General features: G+C 38.1%; 1 protein-coding gene across 4 annotated transcripts in view; it reads right to left on the reverse strand.

Moving 5' to 3' along the window:
* LOC133589238 (homer protein homolog 3) overlaps window positions 1-19,273 on the reverse strand; it is a 100,006-nt gene that overhangs the window by 72,365 nt on the left and 8,368 nt on the right. For 2 of the 4 annotated variants that reach the window (XM_061941894.1, XM_061941892.1), the window contains exons 2-4: window positions 18,771-18,915; window positions 18,574-18,679; window positions 18,458-18,506 (exon numbers count right to left, since the gene is read on the reverse strand). In XM_061941894.1, coding sequence (XP_061797878.1) covers window positions 18,458-18,480 — 23 coding nt within the window. In that variant the 5' untranslated portion in view covers window positions 18,481-18,506; window positions 18,574-18,679; window positions 18,771-18,915. Of the gene's footprint in view, window positions 1-18,457; window positions 18,507-18,573; window positions 18,680-18,770; window positions 18,919-19,273 lie in introns of all 4 variants that reach the window. The other 2 variants (XM_061941893.1, XM_072912879.1) reach the window with 1 other exon arrangement.

Raw genomic sequence — 19,273 nt, forward strand, 5'->3', positions numbered from 1 at the left:
ATTGTAACAGACACCTTCATAACAATGTGTAATATGTACAATATACAAACTGCAAGTATATATATATATATATATATATATATATATATATATATATATATATATATATATATGTAGTAACAGACACCTTCATAACAATATGTAAGATTTACAATATACACACTGCAAGTATATATATAATGTAGTAACAGACACCTTCATAACAATATGTAATATGTACAATATACACACTGCAAGTATATATATAATGTAGTAACAGACACCTTCATAACAATATGTAATATGTACAATATACACACTGCAAGTATTATATATATATATATATATATAAAATGTAGTTGCAGACACCTTCATAACAATATGTAATATGTACAATATACACACTGCAAGTATATATATAATGTAGTAACAGACACCTTCATAACAATATGTAATATGTACAATATACACACTGCAAGTATATATATAATGTAGTAACAGACACCTTCATAACAATATGTAATATGTACAATATACACACTGCAAGTATATATATAATGTAGTAACAGACACCTTCATAACAATATGTAATAAGTATGTATGTGTGTATATATATATATATATATATATATATATATATATATATATATATATATATATATACAGTTTATATATATATAATGTAGTAACAGACACATTCATAACAATATGTAATATGTACAATATTTAGCGTATTTTGATCATTGTAATCATTTTCGGTATGGATTTATTCTGCGCATTGATTTCCGCTTCCATAGCATTGCACCTCTGTCTTCTGGAAACGTGTTCCTAGTTTCGAAATCAAACGCGAGTGTGTTTTCTAATCATGTCAGACTTGGTAACAAACAACGAAGGCGACTATTTATGGACAAATGAGGATTCCTAACCTTATCTTTTTGAAGCTGAATATACTGAAGATGAACCGCTGCTTATAGAAGCAAGCACGAAAGGAAGAGTGAGGCATTGGAGCAGATCAAATTTCACGATGCTAATCTGGTTTTGAAAATGTTATGCGGTTCGGCCCCACCACCACTTTCTGATTTTGCACATCTGAGCAGGAGGCTAACTTGATCTGCCTCCGATCCCCTCGAGAAAATGCCTTCAGCCAGTCGGCCTTCTCAGCGAGGGCAGTCCAGTTTTGGAACAATATCCCTTCTCATGTACGCTAAGTTGATACATTAAGTCAATTCAAAAATATGCTAAAATCATGGCTAGATATGTGTGAAATAATAATCAATTGTTTTACTATTTTAAGTAGGCTAGTAATGATTGTTTTTTTTTATTGTATATTGTTTGCTGCTGGTAATCTCCATCTTGCCCGGGGACTATGGTTGGAAACTAGCTTATTAGCTACAACATTTACACATTGTGTGTGGTCCCTAATACAATTAAAAATAATCAGCCTGACATAGGCCTTGATAATAATCTTTGTGATCAACACATGGTTCCATATCATTTGACAAGGTTTTTACCTGTTAAGCCAGGGGTTGGCAACCAATATGACTCTTTCAAAACGTTGAAAGAGCCATATTGGACTAAAAATAAAAAAATCTGTCTGGAGTCGCAAAAAAATTTAAATCCTTATATACCGGTAAGTGTTATAATGAAGGCAACACTTGATGTGTCTATATTAGCTATATTAGCCTACTATCAAATGACTTTAAAAGTCGTATATATGTGTTATAATGAAGACAACACATGATGTAAGTGTCTATATTAGCTATATTAGCCTACTATCAAAATGACTTTAAAAGTGTATATATATATATATATATATATATATATATATATATATATATATATATATATATATATATATATATATATATATATATGTATGTGTGTGTGTTATAATGAAGAAAACACATGATGTAAGTGTCTATATTAGCCTACTATCAAAATAACTTTAAAAGCCTTATATAAGTGTTATAATGAAGACAACACATGCTGTAAGTGTCTATATTAGCCTACTATCAAAATGACTTTAAAAGTATAGATATACACATGTGTGTGTGATAATGCAGACAACAGATGATGTAAAAGTCTATATTAGCCTACTATCAAAATGACTGTAATACTATATATATATATATATATATATACACACACACACACACACACACACAGGTAAAAGCCAGTAAATTAGAATATTTTGAAAAACTTGATTTATTTCAGTAATTGCATTCAAAAGGTGTAACTTGTACATTATATTTATTCATTGCACACAGACTGATGCATTCAAATGTTTATTTCATTTAATTTTGATGATTTGAAGTGGCAACAAATTAAAATCCAAAATTCCATGTGTCACAAAATTAGAATATTACTTAAGGCTAATACAAAAAAGGGATTTTTAGAAATGTTGGCCAACTGAAAAGTATGAAAATGAAAAATATGAGCATGTACAATACTCAATACTTGGTTGGAGCTCCTTTTGCCTCAATTACTGCGTTAATGCGGCGTGGCATGGAGTCGATGAGTTTCTGGCACTGCTCAGGTGTTATGAGAGCCCAGGTTGCTCTGATAGTGGCCTTCAACTCTTCTGCGTTTTTGGGTCTGGCATTCTGCATCTTCCTTTTCACAATACCCCACAGATTTTCTATGGGGCTAAGGTCAGGGGAGTTGGCGGGCCAATTTAGAACAGAAATACCATGGTCCGTAAACCAGGCACGGGTAGATTTTGCGCTGTGTGCAGGCGCCAAGTCCTGTTGGAACTTGAAATCTCCATCTCCATAGAGCAGGTCAGCAGCAGGAAGCATGAAGTGCTCTAAAACTTGCTGGTAGACGGCTGTGTTGACCCTGGATCTCAGAAAACAGAGTGGACCGACACCAGCAGATGACATGGCACCCCAAACCATCACCCAACCATGCAAATTTTGCATTTCCTTTGGAAATCGAGGTCCCAGAGTCTGGAGGAAGACAGGAGAGGCACAGGATCCACGTTGCCTGAAGTCTAGTGTAAAGTTTCCACCATCAGTGATGGTTTGGGGTGCCATGTCATCTGCTGGTGTCGGTCCACTCTGTTTCCTGAGATCCAGGGTCAACGCAGCCGTCTACCAGCAAGTTTTAGAGCACTTCATGCTTCCTGCTGCTGACCTGCTCTATGGAGATGGAGATTTCAAGTTCCAACAGGACTTGGCGCCTGCACACAGCGCAAAATCTACCCGTGCCTGGTTTACGGACCATGGCATTTCTGTTCTAAATTGGCCCGCCAACTCCCCTGACCTTAGCCCCATAGAAAATCTGTGGGGTATTGTGAAAAGGAAGATGCAGAATGCCAGACCCAAAAACGCAGAAGAGTTGAAGGCCACTATCAGAGCAACCTGGGCTCTCATAACACCTGAGCAGTGCCAGAAACTCATCGACTCCATGCCACGCCGCATTAACGCAGTAATTGAGGCAAAAGGAGCTCCAACCAAGTATTGAGTACCTATTGTACATGCTCATATTTTTCATTTTCATACTTTTCAGTTGGCCAACATTTCTAAAAATCCCTTTTTTTGTATTAGCCTTAAGTAATATTCTAATTTTGTGACACACGGAATTTTGGATTTTCATTTGTTGCCACTTCAAATCATCAAAATTAAATGAAATAAACATTTGAATGCATCAGTCTGTGTGCAATGAATAAATATAATGTACAAGTTACACCTTTTAAATGCAATTACTGAAATAAATCAAGTTTTTCAAAAGATTCTAATTTACTGGCTTTTACCTGTATATATAAATATGTGTGTGTGTGTGTTATGATGCAGACAACACATGATGCAAGTGTCTATATTAGCTATATTAGCCTACTATCAAAATTACTATGTGTCGCAGGCTGACGCAAATCTTTGACTGAAATGTAATATTTATTCTACACAATATTATAACATTGGAAAACATTGGTAAAACCTCTCAGAGGGAAAGATAACTCCTGGAAATGGCCAAAGGTATAGATGTGTGTCCAAGTTAAAGGAAATGGCAGGCTGTCTTCTTCTAATGGATTTATAGCAATCGTTGCAAGCAGGCTAACGTTTGCTGTGGTCTGGAACAACACGGCACACAAACTACTATCAGAACTGCAGCCAATATTAAATACAGATAATGTGTCATGAGACATGCAAATATGAATTTAATTTTTACGAAGGACATACCGTAAGTACCGTATTTTCCGCACTATAATGCGCACCTAAAAACCTCCAATTTTGTCAAAAGCTGACAGTGCGCCTTATAATCTGGTGCGCCTTATATATGGACCAATATTGAGCCACAACAAACTAAACTTTATTTTCATAAAGTTTAGGTCTCGCAACTACGGTAAGCAGCCGCCAACTTCTTTTTCCGTGCAACGTAGACATGTTATACCTTGCTGTTAAAAGATAAACAAAACACCACGTCACTGACATTACCTCGGGGAAAATAATAAAACAGCTGTTTATTCATTTTGGGAGTGAACAGAGTTGTCAGAACGCTGGTTTGTAATCTATTAATAAAGTTTGACTGTTTTGTTGACATTCCCTTTAGCGCAGCTCCATCTAATGGATGCATAGTTGCGCCTTATAATCCGGTGCGCCTTATATATGAACAAAGTTTTGAAATATGCCATTCATTGAAGGTGCGCCTTATAATCCGGTGCGCCTTATAGTACGGAAAATACGGTAAAGGAAATTAAATGAGCTCAACAATACCTACAAACGAGGCATAATGATGCAATATGTACAAACTGCTAGCCTAAATGGCATGTTAGCATCGATTAGCTTGCAGTAGCGCTCCACACAAGTCAATAACATCAACAAAAGGTCACCTTCGTGCATTCACGCACAGCATAAAATGTTTGGTGGACAAAATGAGACAAATGAGTGTCATAAAACACGTCTTTCTGTGGCAGCTTCAGAGAAAGTTGGGCATGTAAACAAACTACGGTGAGTTCAAGGACCGCTTAAATTAGTAGGACAAAACGGTGTTTGCCAAATACTCTCATCAGTGAAGCATGTTTGATATAAACAGTGAGATTTCTAACAATGAGGAAGGTTTGTGTCATGTTTGTCCTCCTACACAAACCACATTAAAACAATTATTTATTTATTTTTCACACATTTTTGAAAAAGCTCCAGGGAGCCACTAGAGCCACGGGTAGCCGACCCCCGTGTTAAACTATAAGTAGGTTAGATATAATTATTGAATACAGCTCAAATCAAAAGTAAGATTACTAATTTAGTGTTAATATTCGAAAGGACCCCGGGCCCCTCTCTCGTGCAAAAGTTGTGGCCCCGAGGTCAAAAAGAACCGCTGGTTTAGATTATTAGCTAGCTAACTAGTTGTTAGCCTTGATGCAGGCAAAAGGCGTTAGGAATTACCGTATTTTTCGGACTATAAGTCGCAGTTTTTTTCATAGGTGCGACTTATATATGTTTTTTTCCCTTTTTTATTATGCATTTTCGGCATGTGCGACTTATACTCCGAAAAATACGGTAAATGTAAAGGCCTTTATAGTATTTTAATGACATTTTATGGCAGACAAACAAATAAAAAGTCACAAAAACATTCCCCCAACCTTCAGTCACCTTCAACGCGAGGCTTGTGGTGACACAGGAGGAAACATTTGACCTAATTCATGGAGTAGTAGACTAAGATGTCCTTCATCACCACCACATTGTGTCAAAGTGTAAAACCAGGACACTACTTCCTCGTATATGCCACACTGAATTGATGTTCCCAGTACAAGTGGTTTTTTGGCCAGTCATAAGTACATTTATATCTGACCCCATTAGTGACACAAAAATCCAATTGTAAGAGAGCGAAACGTAAGACAGAAGCTTGAAATGTATATACTCACACTCATATCTACAGATATTTACAGATATTTACATATACATACACACACCCAGACAGATATTCACACACACACACACACAAATATTTATATATATATACATACATATATACACACACACACATTTACACATATACAGACAAATTTTTACAGACACAAACATATATATACATACATACATATATATACATATACATTAGAGATGCGCGGATAGGCAATTATTTCATCCGCAACCGCATCAGAAAGTCGTCAACCATCCGCCATCCACCCGATGTAACATTTGATCAGAACCGCACCCGCCCGTTGTTATACATCTAATATAGACGATGCAAGGCATTAGTGAGGTTATAAAGCTTTTGCCTGTTAAAGAAAGGAGACTGATCCAATGCAGCACAGACATTCGCGTGCCACGCTGTCACGACCCAGACGCACACCAGTGCGCAATCATATGGGAGCCGCGCTGAGCGCACCTCCAAGCGCGTCTCGCTGCCGGCGACGGCCGGGTATGGGCCCGACGCTCCAGCGCCATCCATTTTCAGGGCTAGTTGATTCGGCAGGTGGGTTGTTACACACTCCTTAGCGGGTTCCGACTTCCATGGCCACCGTCCTGCTGTCTATATCAACCAGGGTGAGCCCCACCCCTTTCGTGAGCGCACTGCGCGCGGAGTGACCCCTGTTACGCGCCCCCGGCAACAGGGGTGGCGGGCAGGTAAGCTGCGCGGGCGGAGCGCGCGGAGTGACCCCTGTTACGAGCCCCCGGCCACGGGGGTGGCGGGCAGGTAAGCTGCTTACCTGCTGCGCGTGACGCCGGCCGCGGCGAAGGCGGACGAGGCGGGGTGTCGGTGCGGTGGGCGCGGTGGTGACCCTGGACGTGCGTCGGGCCCTTCTCGCGGATCGCCTCAGCTACGGCTCCCGGTGGGGCCCTCTCGGGGGAAGGGGCCTCGGTCCCGGACCCCGGCGAGGCGTCCCTTCTCCGCTCCGTAAAAGTGTCCATCTCTTTCTTTTTTTTTTCTTCTGTTGTTGCATATGCAGCAGGTGCCTGCTCGGTTTTCGTATGTGGGTAACAACATTTAACTATGTATATATATTTCCGAATTGGTTTAACTGCCACCCGCCTGAATCTATTTAAAATCTAAAAATTTTTTATTTCAACCGCCCGACCCGACCCGCGGATAAAATCAATTTTTTTTTTTATTTCAACCGCCCGAACCGCGGATAGTCCGCGGACTCCGCGGTTGTGTCCGCAAACCGCGCATCTCTAATACATACATATATATATATATATATATATACATATACATATATATACAAACATATATATATATATACATATATATATACCGGTATATATATACAAACATATATATATACATACATATATACAAACATATATATACATACATATATACAAACATATATATATATATACATATATATATATATATATACAAACATATATATATATATATACATACATATATACAAACATATATATACATACATATATACAAACATATATATATATACAAACATATATATACATACATATATACAAACATATATATATATACAAACATATATATATATATATATATATATACAAACATATATATATATATATATATATATATATATATATACAAACATATATATATATATATATATATATATACACACACATACAGACACATACATACATACATACATACACACATACAGACACATACATATATATATATATATATATATATATATATATATATATACACAGACACATACATACATATATATACACAGGTAAAAGCCAGTAAATTAGAATATTTTGAAAAACTTGATTTATTTCAGTAATTGCATTCAAAAGGTGTAACTTGTACATTATATTTATTCATTGCACACAGACTGATGCATTCAAATGTTTATTTCATTTAATTTTGATGATTTGAAGTGGCAACAAATGAAAATCCAAAATTCCGTGTGTCACAAAATTAGAATATTACTTAAGGCTAATACAAAAAAGGGATTTTTAGAAATGTTGGCCAACTGAAAAGTATGAAAATGAAAAATATGAGCATGTCCAATACTCAATACTTGGTTGGAGCTCCTTTTGCCTCAATTACTGCGTTAATGCGGCGTGGCATGGAGTCGATGAGTTTCTGGCACTGCTCAGGTGTTATGAGAGCCCAGGTTGCTCTGATAGTGGCCTTCAACACTCTGCGTTTTTGGGTCTGGCATTCTGCATCTTCCTTTTCACAATACCCCACAGATTTTCTATGGGGCTAAGGTCAGGGGAGTTGGCGGGCCAATTTAGAACAGAAATACCATGGTCCGTAAACCAGGCACGGGTAGATTTTGCGCTGTGTGCAGGCGCCAAGTCCTGTTGGAACTTGAAATCTCCATCTCCATAGAGCAGGTCAGCAGCAGGAAGCATGAAGTGCTCTAAAACTTGCTGGTAGACGGCTGCGTTGACCCTGGATCTCAGGAAACAGAGTGGACCGACACCAGAAGATGACATGGCACCCCAAACCATCACCCAACCATGCAAATCTTGCATTTCCTTTGGAAATCGAGGTCCCAAAGTCTGGAGGAAGACAGGAGAGGCACAGGATCCACGTTGCCTGAAGTCTAGTGTAAAGTTTCCACCATCAGTGATGGTTTGGGGTGCCATGTCATCTGCTGGTGTCGGTCCACTCTGTTTCCTGAGATCCAGGGTCAACGCAGCCGTCTACCAGCAAGTTTTAGAGCACTTCATGCTTCCTGCTGCTGACCTGCTCTATGGAGATGGAGATTTCAATAATGTCAATAAAGTACTTACCGTATTTTCCGCACTATAAGGCGCACCTAAAAACCACACATTTTCTCAAAAGCTGACAGTGCGCCTTATAACCCGGTGCGCTTTATTACGATTCATTTTCATAAAGTTTCGATCTCGCAACTTCGGTAAACAGCCGCCATCTTTTTTCCCGGTAGAACAGGAAGCGCTTCTTCTTCTACGCAAGCAACCGCCAAGGAAAGCACCCGCCCCCATAGAACAGGAAGCGCTTCTTCTTCTACTGTAAGCAACCACCCGCCCCCGGAAGAAGAAGAAAAAACGCGCGGATATCACCGTACGTTTCATTTCCTGTTTACATCTGTAAAGACCACAAAATGGCTCCTACTAAGCGACAAGGATCCGGTTCATAAAAAGACGCAATCTCTCCATCCGCACACGGATTACTACCGTATTTCACAGCAACTGATATTCCTGTGAACCGCACTGTGGAACGGGAGCACGTACGGTGAATATTCGCACCACAGGGAATGAGAAGTCATCCTTCACTGTGGTTCTAGCTTGCCATGCTAACTTCCACCCATGGTGATATTCAAAAGGAAGACCTTGCCAAAAGAGACCTTTCCAGCCGGCGTCATCATAAAAGCTAACTCGAAGGGATGGATGGATGAAGAAAAGATGAGCGAGTGGTTAAGGGAAGTTTACGCGAAGAGGCCGGGTGGCTTTTTTCACACAGCTCCGAAGGCGAACACACCTTCACTAAGACGGGCAGACAGCGCCGGACGACATACGCCAACATTTGCCAGTGGATCGTAAATGCCTGGGCAGATATTTCGGTCACAACTGTGGTCCGAGCTTTCCGGAAGGCAGGATTCACAGAACTACTGGACAACAACAGCGACACTGACTCCGATGACTTCGACGAGACGGAACCGGCCATTTTGGATCCCACGCTTGCGCAACTTTTCAATTCGGACACCGAAGACGAAGAATTCGAAGGATTTACGAATGAAGAATAACTTCAGAAGGTGAGCGCTATGTTTATTTTGTGTGTTGTGACATTAACGTTCGAGCAACATTATGTTGCTATTGCTCTACACCATTTTGAATTTTACTATGTTTGTGATTGCACATTTGCGTACATTTTGGGACAGAGTTGTTAGAACGCTGGTTTTCAATATATTATTAAAGTTTGACTGAACTATCTGACTGTTTTTTTGACATTCCCTTTAGCGCAGCGTAGGCGTGGCTTATAATCCGGGGCGGCTTATTGGTGGACAAAGTTATGAAATATGTAATTCATTGAAGGTGCGGCTAATAATCCGGTGCGCCTTATAGTGCGGAAAATACGGTAATGTAAATAATTCAATGTGACTATCTTGTGTGATGACTGTATTATGATGATAGTATATATCTGATAGTATATATCTGTATCATGAATCAATTTAAGTTGACCCCGACTTAAACAAGTTGAAAAACTTATTGGGGTGTTACCATTTAGTGGTCAATTGTACGGAATATGTACTTCACTGTGCAACCTACTAATAAAAGTCTCAATCAATCAATCAAAACACATAGAATCATCATACTGCTGTGATTATATGCATCAAGTGTTCATTCAAGGCTAAGGCAAAATATCGAGATATATATCGTGTATCGCAATATGGCCTTAAAATATCGCAATATTAAAAAAAGGCCATATCGCCCAGCCCTAGTTCAATGATGCCATTTCTGTTTGTCATGTATAATTTTGTCTATTTTGTGTTTATCCTTGAATAAACAGGTCAGTTTCTTGTTACCAACCATTGTGTATTATTCAAACTCCCCTAATTCAGCTGGCTAGTTGTTATCAAGAGTACTAAAACCCTTTTCAACATGATTCTGACAACTAAGTAGGCTAAATAACTTTAAACTTTAATACATGCTCGGATAGGCCAGTATCGGTATCGGTCAGTATCGGTATCGGATCGGAAATGCAAAAACAATATCGGTATCGGATCGGAAGTGCAAAAACCTGGATCGGGACATCCCTAATCTATGCTAGTGATTCACAAGCTTTTTCCCACCAAGTACCCTCAGAAAACACTTGGCTCCTCAAGCACCAACCAACATAGCAGGCCTAAGTCAGGGATGTCAAAGTGGTTTTCATTGAGGGCCACATGGCAGTTATGGCTGCCATCAGAGGGCCACTTGAATCAGTGAATAATGTATGAATATGACTCTGGATTTCATTATTAATCATATAAATTGTTTTAAGTAGACTGTCCATTTTACAGTAAAAACTTTACATGTACAACATTTTACTGTAAAACGGTGTTTTTTTGTTGTTGTTTTTTAAACCTTTTACCGTAAATGGAAAAACAGTACCACAGTTTATTTATTTATTTATTTTTTTTGGGGGGGGGGGTTTATGGAAAAAGCTGGCAGCTTAGTTGCCAGAATTTTTGTGTTAAATTGACATTGGTTTTTACAACATTATGTTGTTCCTGGAAAAACAGTACAAGTTATTTTTTTATTCTGGCAACTTAGCGGCCAGTTTTTCTACCGTCAAAACAAATGTACCGTCTTTCCATTTACAATAATACACAGTTAAAAACTACAACCGTAGATTTTACACTCAACAACAGAATTTTAACGCAAAAAAAATTAGGTTTTTTTTTCCAATTTACAGTAATATGCTGTAAAGAACAACGTAACATATATTGTCATTTTTATTAATTTAATGGGTAGTTTGCTGTAAAGTTAAGTATTTTTATTTATACAAAAAATGTTTGGAAATTATGATAATATACTGTAATATTTGTTGCAACACTGGATACTATTAAAGTTTAAAATGTATGCATTTTCAAGCAGTACATAAACAATCCATTACATTTACATACCTGCCAACTTTTGAAATCAGAAAAACCTAGTAGCCAGGGTCCAGGGGCCGCAGGCCCCGGTAGGTCCAGGACAAAGTCCTGGTGGGGGGTTCAGCTTCGCCCCCCCGACGCAAAATGATTATTAGCATTCAGACAGGTTAAAATGTTGCTAAAACCATCACTTTTCTATCAGTCACAGTGACTTTTCAAAACAAAAATATTACAGCAAAAATCATATGGGTTGATTGACATGTTTATTCTGTAAGCTAACTTCAATAGTTTGAAATTATTTTGACAGTTAATGCCAGTTATCCTGTCAACCTTTCACAAGACTTCAATTTGTTAATTGAAAGTATAAACAGTATAAACACTTTTTACAGTAAACAAATGGTAAAACAGTACTAAACAATTCCATAAAAAAAAAAATTGGTGTCATTATTAACTTTCTGTCCAAGCTTGTATAATCTACTGCCTTGTTCAATTGTAAAAAATATTCTGTGCCTAAAATTCACATTTCTATCACAATTATCATACTGTAAACATGGTAAGCTAACTTCATTAAAAATAATAGTCCTGTCAATAGCATGGAATTACAATTCAAATGTAGTTTTTTTGTAAGCCTTTCAAAAGAATTCAAAATATGAAAAATTAATGAAAATTAATTTAAGCCATCAGACACTTGAAAAGTGGCACATCACATCTCTAATGTAATCATTTTAACTTTTCAACAGAAATAGCACTGCAAAAATATTAAGGACATACTTCTGTATTTTGGTAGTTATGATGTCAACATTTAACAAGATTTCTTCAACTTGGACTTGAAAGCATAAATAGTATCAACACTTTTAACAGTATAACAGTACTAAACAATTCCAATAGATAACATTGGTGTCATTACCTTTTTGTGGCTAAATTCCAAAGTTTTCCACTTGTATCGCTAGCAAAGGCATTAGACTTGTGTTTTTTTGTCCCAACGTGGTCTTTTACATCAATTCCTCCGTGTCCGATCGAAAAATCTTGTCTGCACAAGGTGCAATTCGCGTAGTTTTCACCCTTTTTGGAACGGATAATTATTCCCGGATAGGCTTTTGAATATTCTTCACAGAATGACTGCAGTTTTCTTTTCGGTTTAAGACTCGTTTGCGATTTTTCTCCGGCTGATTCCATGATCGTTCGCTTGTTTGGAAACAATGGGCAACAGGTGCCTCGTGCTTGGCAGCGGTGCTATAAATAGTCTCGCGCATGGCATTCGGAATGGCTCGATAGGAAGTTACGGGAAGCAGTGTCGATTATCATTGTTGTTACGCGATTTCGTCAATAAAACTTAAAAAAAAAAAAAAATTTTAATTAATGAAAAACCGTATTTTTTATCACTGCAACCGTAACCCGGAATAGGTTGATGAAAACCGTATTAATTACGGGAAAACCGGAGTAGTTGGCAGGTATGCATTTAGTGAGAAAATATGAAGTACTTTATTGACACATATCATTTCAGGCCAGATAAAATGATGTCACAGGCCAGACCTTGGGTTTGACACCTGTGGCCTAAGTATTCATTAAAAACAAAGCAGGGGTTTTATTTGACAAGTATGTTTTTTGTCCACTGGTGCATGACACACAGTTTGAACAGTAACACTGTGTTTAAATATATTGGCGTACCACTAGATCAGGGATGTCAAAGTGGTTTTCATTGAGGGCCACATGGCAGTTATGGCTGCCATCAGAGGGCCACTTGAATCAGTGAATAATGTATGAATATGACTCTGGATTTCATTATTAATCATATAAATTGTTTTAAGTAGACTGTCCATTTTACAGTAAAAACTTTACATGTACAACATTTTACTGTAAAACTGTGTTTTTTTGTTGTTGTTTTTTAAACCTTTTACCGTAAATGGAAAAACAGTACCACAGTTTATTTTATTTATTTTTTGGGGGGGGGGGTTTATGGAAAAAGCTGGCAGCTTAGTTGCCAGAATTTTTGTGTTAAATTGACATTGGTTTTTACAACATTATGTTGTTCCTGGAAAAACAGTACAAGTTCTTTTTTTATTCTGGAAACTTAGCGGCCAGTTTTTCTACCGTCAAAACAAATGTACCGTCTTTCCATTTACAATAATACACAGTTAAAAACTACAACCGTAGATTTTACACTCAACAACAGAATTTTAACGCAAAAAAAATTTGTTTTTTTTTTCCAATTTACAGTAATATGCTGTAAAGAACAACATAACATATATTGTCATTTTTATTAATTTAATGGGTAGTTTGCTGTAAAGTTAAGTATTTTTATTTAGACAAAAAATGTTTGGAAATGATGATAATATACTGTAATATTTGTTGCAATACTGGATACTATTAAAGTTTAAAATGTATGCATTTTCAAGCAGTACATAAACAATCCTTTACATTTAGTGAGAAAATATGAAGTACTTTATTGACACATATCATTTCAGGCCAGATAAAATGATGTCACGGGCCAGACCTTGGGTTTGACACCTGTGGCCTAAGTATTCATTAAAAACAAGGCAGGGGTTTTATTTGACAAGTATGTTTTTTGTCCACTGGTGCATGACACACAGTTTGAACAGTAACACTGTGTTTAAATATATTGGCGTACCACTAGATCAGGGATGTCAAAGTGGTTTTCGTTGAGGGCCACATGGCAGTTATGGCTGCCATCAGAGGGCCGCTTGAAACAGCGAATAATGTATGAATTTGCCTCTGGATTTCATTATTAATTATGTAAATTGTTTTAAGTAGACTGTCCATTTTACAGTAAAAACTTTACATTTACAAGATTTTACTAAAGAATATAGTGTTTTTTGTTTTTTTTTAACAACATTTTACGGTAAATGGAAAAACAGTACCACTGTTTTTCTTTTGGGGGGGGGAGGGGGTTTAACGGAAAAAGCTGGCAACTTATTTGCTGGAATTTTTGTGTTATATTGGTTTTTACAACATTATATTGTTAATGGAAAAACATTACAAGTTATTTTTTTATTCTGGCAACTTAGCTGCCAGTTGTTCTACTGTAAAAACAAATCGTTTTCCATTTACAGTAATACACCGTTAAATACAAGATTTTACAGTAAAAATATGGCAGCTCAGTCAACAGAATTTTAACACACAACATTTTTTAAGTTTTTTTGAATTTAATTTTCAATATGCTGTAAAGAACACCGTATAATTCATTGTAGGGCTGGGCGATATGGCCTTTTTTTTTTTTTTTAATCGCGATATTTTAAGGCCATATCGCGATACATGATATATATCTCGATATTTTGCCTTAGCCTTGAATGAACACTTGATGCATATAATCACAGCAGTATGATGATTCTATGTGTCTACATTAAAACATTATTCTTCATACTGCATTAACCTTAGAGGAAAAAATAATTTAAAACATTTATATGCACGTACAACACTTTGAACTTTTAGCATATCAGTATGTGGAATTAAATGATGGAATGGATTAAGTAAAGAAGTTAAAAATTGTACTGATATGATCCAGTTTAAGAGGTTGTTCAAAATAATAGTGCTTACAGAGTACAAAAAAGAAGAATTATGAGAAATACTTTCAAACTTATTGAAAATAAGATATTCTTCATCTCAGTATGTTAATAATGACTGAATTAATTAATTAATTACATATTACAAAACTGTTGTATACTAATTCATAGATGTTATTTTATTATATAAAAAGGTCAGTAAATGATTCTATATATTTGTAAACGCTTGAAGTGGGAAAGGGGTAGGATTAAATAAGCTTTGCTTCTTCCTACTCCTTTTCGGGCATGATGTAAAATGAAATGATATGAAATTGTGTGATGTATTATGATGTAAGTGTGTTCATGTTCGAAATAAACTAAAGAAAGAAAAGAAAGAATATATGCTACTTTTAAACTTTCATGCAGAGAAGGAAATCACAACTAAAAAAATCAAAAACATTTTCATTCGGTGTTGATCTGGAAATGTTTGCCTCTGCATTTTGATGGTGTGGGCGTGTGGCACCGAACGGAGATGTTGACATGTGGAGTAAGCACTCTTCATTCTCTCGCAGGTGACTTTTCAAATGATGCTGCATATTAGCAGTAATGCTACTTTTTATAGCAACGCTTTTGCCCAACACTTGACAAATTACGGTTGTCTGTTCGACATATTCCCACTTGAAGCCAAACCACCGCCAGACGATGGACCCCCTGCTGTTTTTTGGGGGAATTAATTATTCCTTCATTTGTTACCAGATTCGCACCTTCTCTCTCTCGTATTACCACTAGCATCACAGCTAACGTTAGCCATGCTGCTACCTCTTTGCTGCGCGAGGGCGTATACGTATGTGACGTATGACGTGACGTGTGTAAGAAGGTGCGCTTGTCTGTCTGTGAGAAGGAGACACAGGAAAGAGCGAGGAGAGCCTGTAGTGTAATGCCGGCAGCTAAAAGCAACTGCGTGAAAACGTATACTCCAATATCACCATATAGTCATTTTCTATATCGCACAGAGACAAACCCGCTATATACCGATATATCGCCCAGCCCTAATTCATTGTAATTTTTTATTAATTTGATAGGCAGTTTTCTATAAAATCATAAGTCAAGCAGATATTTAAGTATTTATTTTCATTTAGACAAAAAATGTTTGGAAACATATACCGTATTTTTCGGACTATAAGTCGCAGTTTTTTTTCATGGTTTGGCCGGGGGTGCGACTTATACTCAGGAGCGACTTATGTGTGAAATTATTAACACATTACCATAAAATATCAAATAATATTATTTAGCTCATTCACGTAAGAGACTAGACCAGCGGTCGGCAACCCGCGGCTCCGGAGCCGCATGCGGCTCTTTGATCACTCTGATGCGGCTCAGCTGCATGATTGCCGACCCTCCCGATTTTCCCTGGAGACTCCCGGGTTTTTGGTGCCTCTCGCAGAAAATTCCCGGGATTAATATTCTCCGATTTTCACCCTAACAATATTAATAAGGGCGTGCCGTGATGGTACAGCATTTAGCGCCCTCTACAATCTGTTTAAACAGCGTGCCAGCCCAGTCTTTTGTTGTATGCATCTTCTACTTGAACATAAGTGACAGCAAGGCATACTTGGTCAACAGCCACACAGGTTACACTGACGGTGGTCATATAAAACAACTTTAACACTCTTACTAATAATGCACCACACTTTGAACCAAAACCAAACAAGAATGACAAACACATTTCGGGAGAACATCTGCACCTTAACACAACATAAACACAACAGAACAAATACCCAGAATCCCATGCAGCCCTGACCCTTCCGGGCTACATTATACACCCCTGCTACCACCAACCCCCCCCCTCTATTCTTGGTGTTGGCTTTTATCAAATACATTTCCCCAAAAAATGCAATTTATACTCCAGTGCGACTTAGATATGTTTTTTTCCTTCTTTATTATGCATTTTCGCCCGGTGCGACTTATACTCCAAAAAATACGGTACTGTAATATTTGTTCCAATAATGGATACTACTAAAGTTTAAAAGGTATGCAATTTCAAGCAGTACATATATTTTTTCTGTCAAAATTTTAAAAAACCAATTACATTTAGTGAGAAAATATTACCGTATTTTCCGCACCATAAGGCGCCCTGGGTTATAAGCCGCGCCTTCAATGAACGGCATATTTCAAAACTTTGTCCACCTATAAGCCGCCCCGTGTTGTAAGCCGCATCTAACTGCGCTAAAGGAATGTCAAAAAAACAGTCAGATAGGTCAGTCAAACTTTAATAATATATTAAAACCAGCGTGATGTGGGCGCGCATGGAATCGTATATCAACATGGACAGAGCTGCGTGAAAAAAGCCACCCGGCCTCTTCGCGTAAACTTAAACTTACCTTAACCACTCGCTCATTTTTTCTTCATCCATCCCTTCGAGTTAGCTTTTATGATGACGCCGGCTGGAAAGGTCTCTTTTGGCAAGGTCTTCCTTTTGAATATCACCATGGGTGGAAGTTTCTGGCCATTAGCATGGCAAGCTAGAACCACAGTGAAGGATGACTTCTCATTCCCTGTGGTGCGAATATTCACCGTACGTGCTCCCGTTGTATCCACAGTGCGGTTCACAGGAATATCAGTTGCTGTGAAATAGTAATCCGTGTGCGGATGGAGAGATTGCGTCTTTTCATGAACCGGATCCTTGTCGCTTAGTAGGAGCCATTTTGTGGTCTTTACAGATGTAAACACACAAAGGAAATGAAACGTACGGTAATATCCGCGCGCTTTTTCTTCTTCTACGCGGGCGGGTGGTTGCTTACAGTAGAAGAAGAAGCGCTTCTTGTTCTATGGGGGCGGGTGCTTACCTTGGCGGTTGCTTGCGTAGAAGAAGAAGCGCTTCCTGTTCTACCGGGAAAAAAGATGGCGGCTGTTTACCGAAGTTGCGAGACCGAAACTTTATGAAAATGAATCTTAATATTAATCCATATATAAAGCGCACCGGGTTATAAGGCGCACTGTCAGCTTTTGAGAAAATTTGTGGTTTTTAGGTGCGCCTTATAGTGCGGAAAATACGGTAAGTACTTTATTGACATATCATTTCCGGGTGTTTGCGGGCCAGATAAAATGATGTTGCGGGCCATATGTGGCCCCCGGGCTTTGAGTTTGACACTCTTGCACTAGATGGACACGTACCACAGTTTGAGAATCACCGGTCAAGTTGTGGACACTCATCTTCCGAGGGTCTCGGGAATAGAACCCTGGCGATTGTGTGTGAGGTCTCGGCTGCACCTCAGGAATTAGTGAAGTCATTCATCCTCGCCGCGGAGCTTTTCTTAATCTTTAATAACCGCAGCTTAAAAAAAACAAAAAAAAAAAACATGCTACAGACCCCAAATGTGCCATTAATGTATTTTAAAAACGACACAACAAAGCGCTTCTCTACTGCAAGGCTGCTACATCACGTGACCTCACCAATGACGCGTTTTCTCCCAAACCAGCAAGAAACAAAACATTTTCTTACCTTTCTCTGTGATGAGGAAACATCTTACAAAGTGTTGGACGCCTCGTCTCTAAACGAAACAAATGTTTAGTTCACTCAAACGGGCTTTCTCCCGCGTTCCTTATTTCGTAACTCACCCCATGTCGCTATGGTAACCAGAGATGTAAAGATGCTTTTCTGTTCCCTCTATCATCCGGGAGAATAACAACCAAGAGGAGAGTTGGTCACTTCCGCAGCACCTTGCTGTGTTAAAGCCACAAAAAATTGAGATTTTTTTTCCACAATTAAAAATGATTCTCCTCTTTTTGTTTCCAAGGTCCGTCTTGGTGCTCACAGCTCGTTGGTCTGCTCGGAACTTGACGTCCTCCAGCCCGCGGCTCACTCTCATCAGTCTACACCAGCAGAACACCCGCCACCTGCTGGCGGCAGCGGGAAGTGCAGATCCGAGGTTCTCTACTCAGCACTGCCCTCTAGTGCTCCTGCTTCAAATCAACCATATTTCTTTGTAATATTTGCACAATACGTGTCTGCTCATCTCTATAAAATTAGAATCCATCCATCCATTTTTCTACCGCTTGTCCCTTTCGGGGTTGCTGCAACACAGATAGACAGACAACATTCATATCGGGCAAAATATTATATTTGATTTCTGGGGTTTAAGTCAAACAAAGAGGCCAATTAAAGGCTTGAAAAGATATTGCAGTTGTTTTTTGGAGTTTAATAGAATCAGGTGTTTTTGTAAGTTTTGCAAATACAAAAATTAGTTTTTTACTCAATTGTCACACTCTACAGGTATATCAGTGGTTCTCAACTTTTTTTCAGTGATGTACCCCCTGT

Source organism: Nerophis lumbriciformis, linkage group LG03 (genome assembly GCF_033978685.3).
Source record: "Nerophis lumbriciformis linkage group LG03, RoL_Nlum_v2.1, whole genome shotgun sequence".
Taxonomy (NCBI): Eukaryota; Metazoa; Chordata; class Actinopteri; order Syngnathiformes; family Syngnathidae; genus Nerophis; species Nerophis lumbriciformis.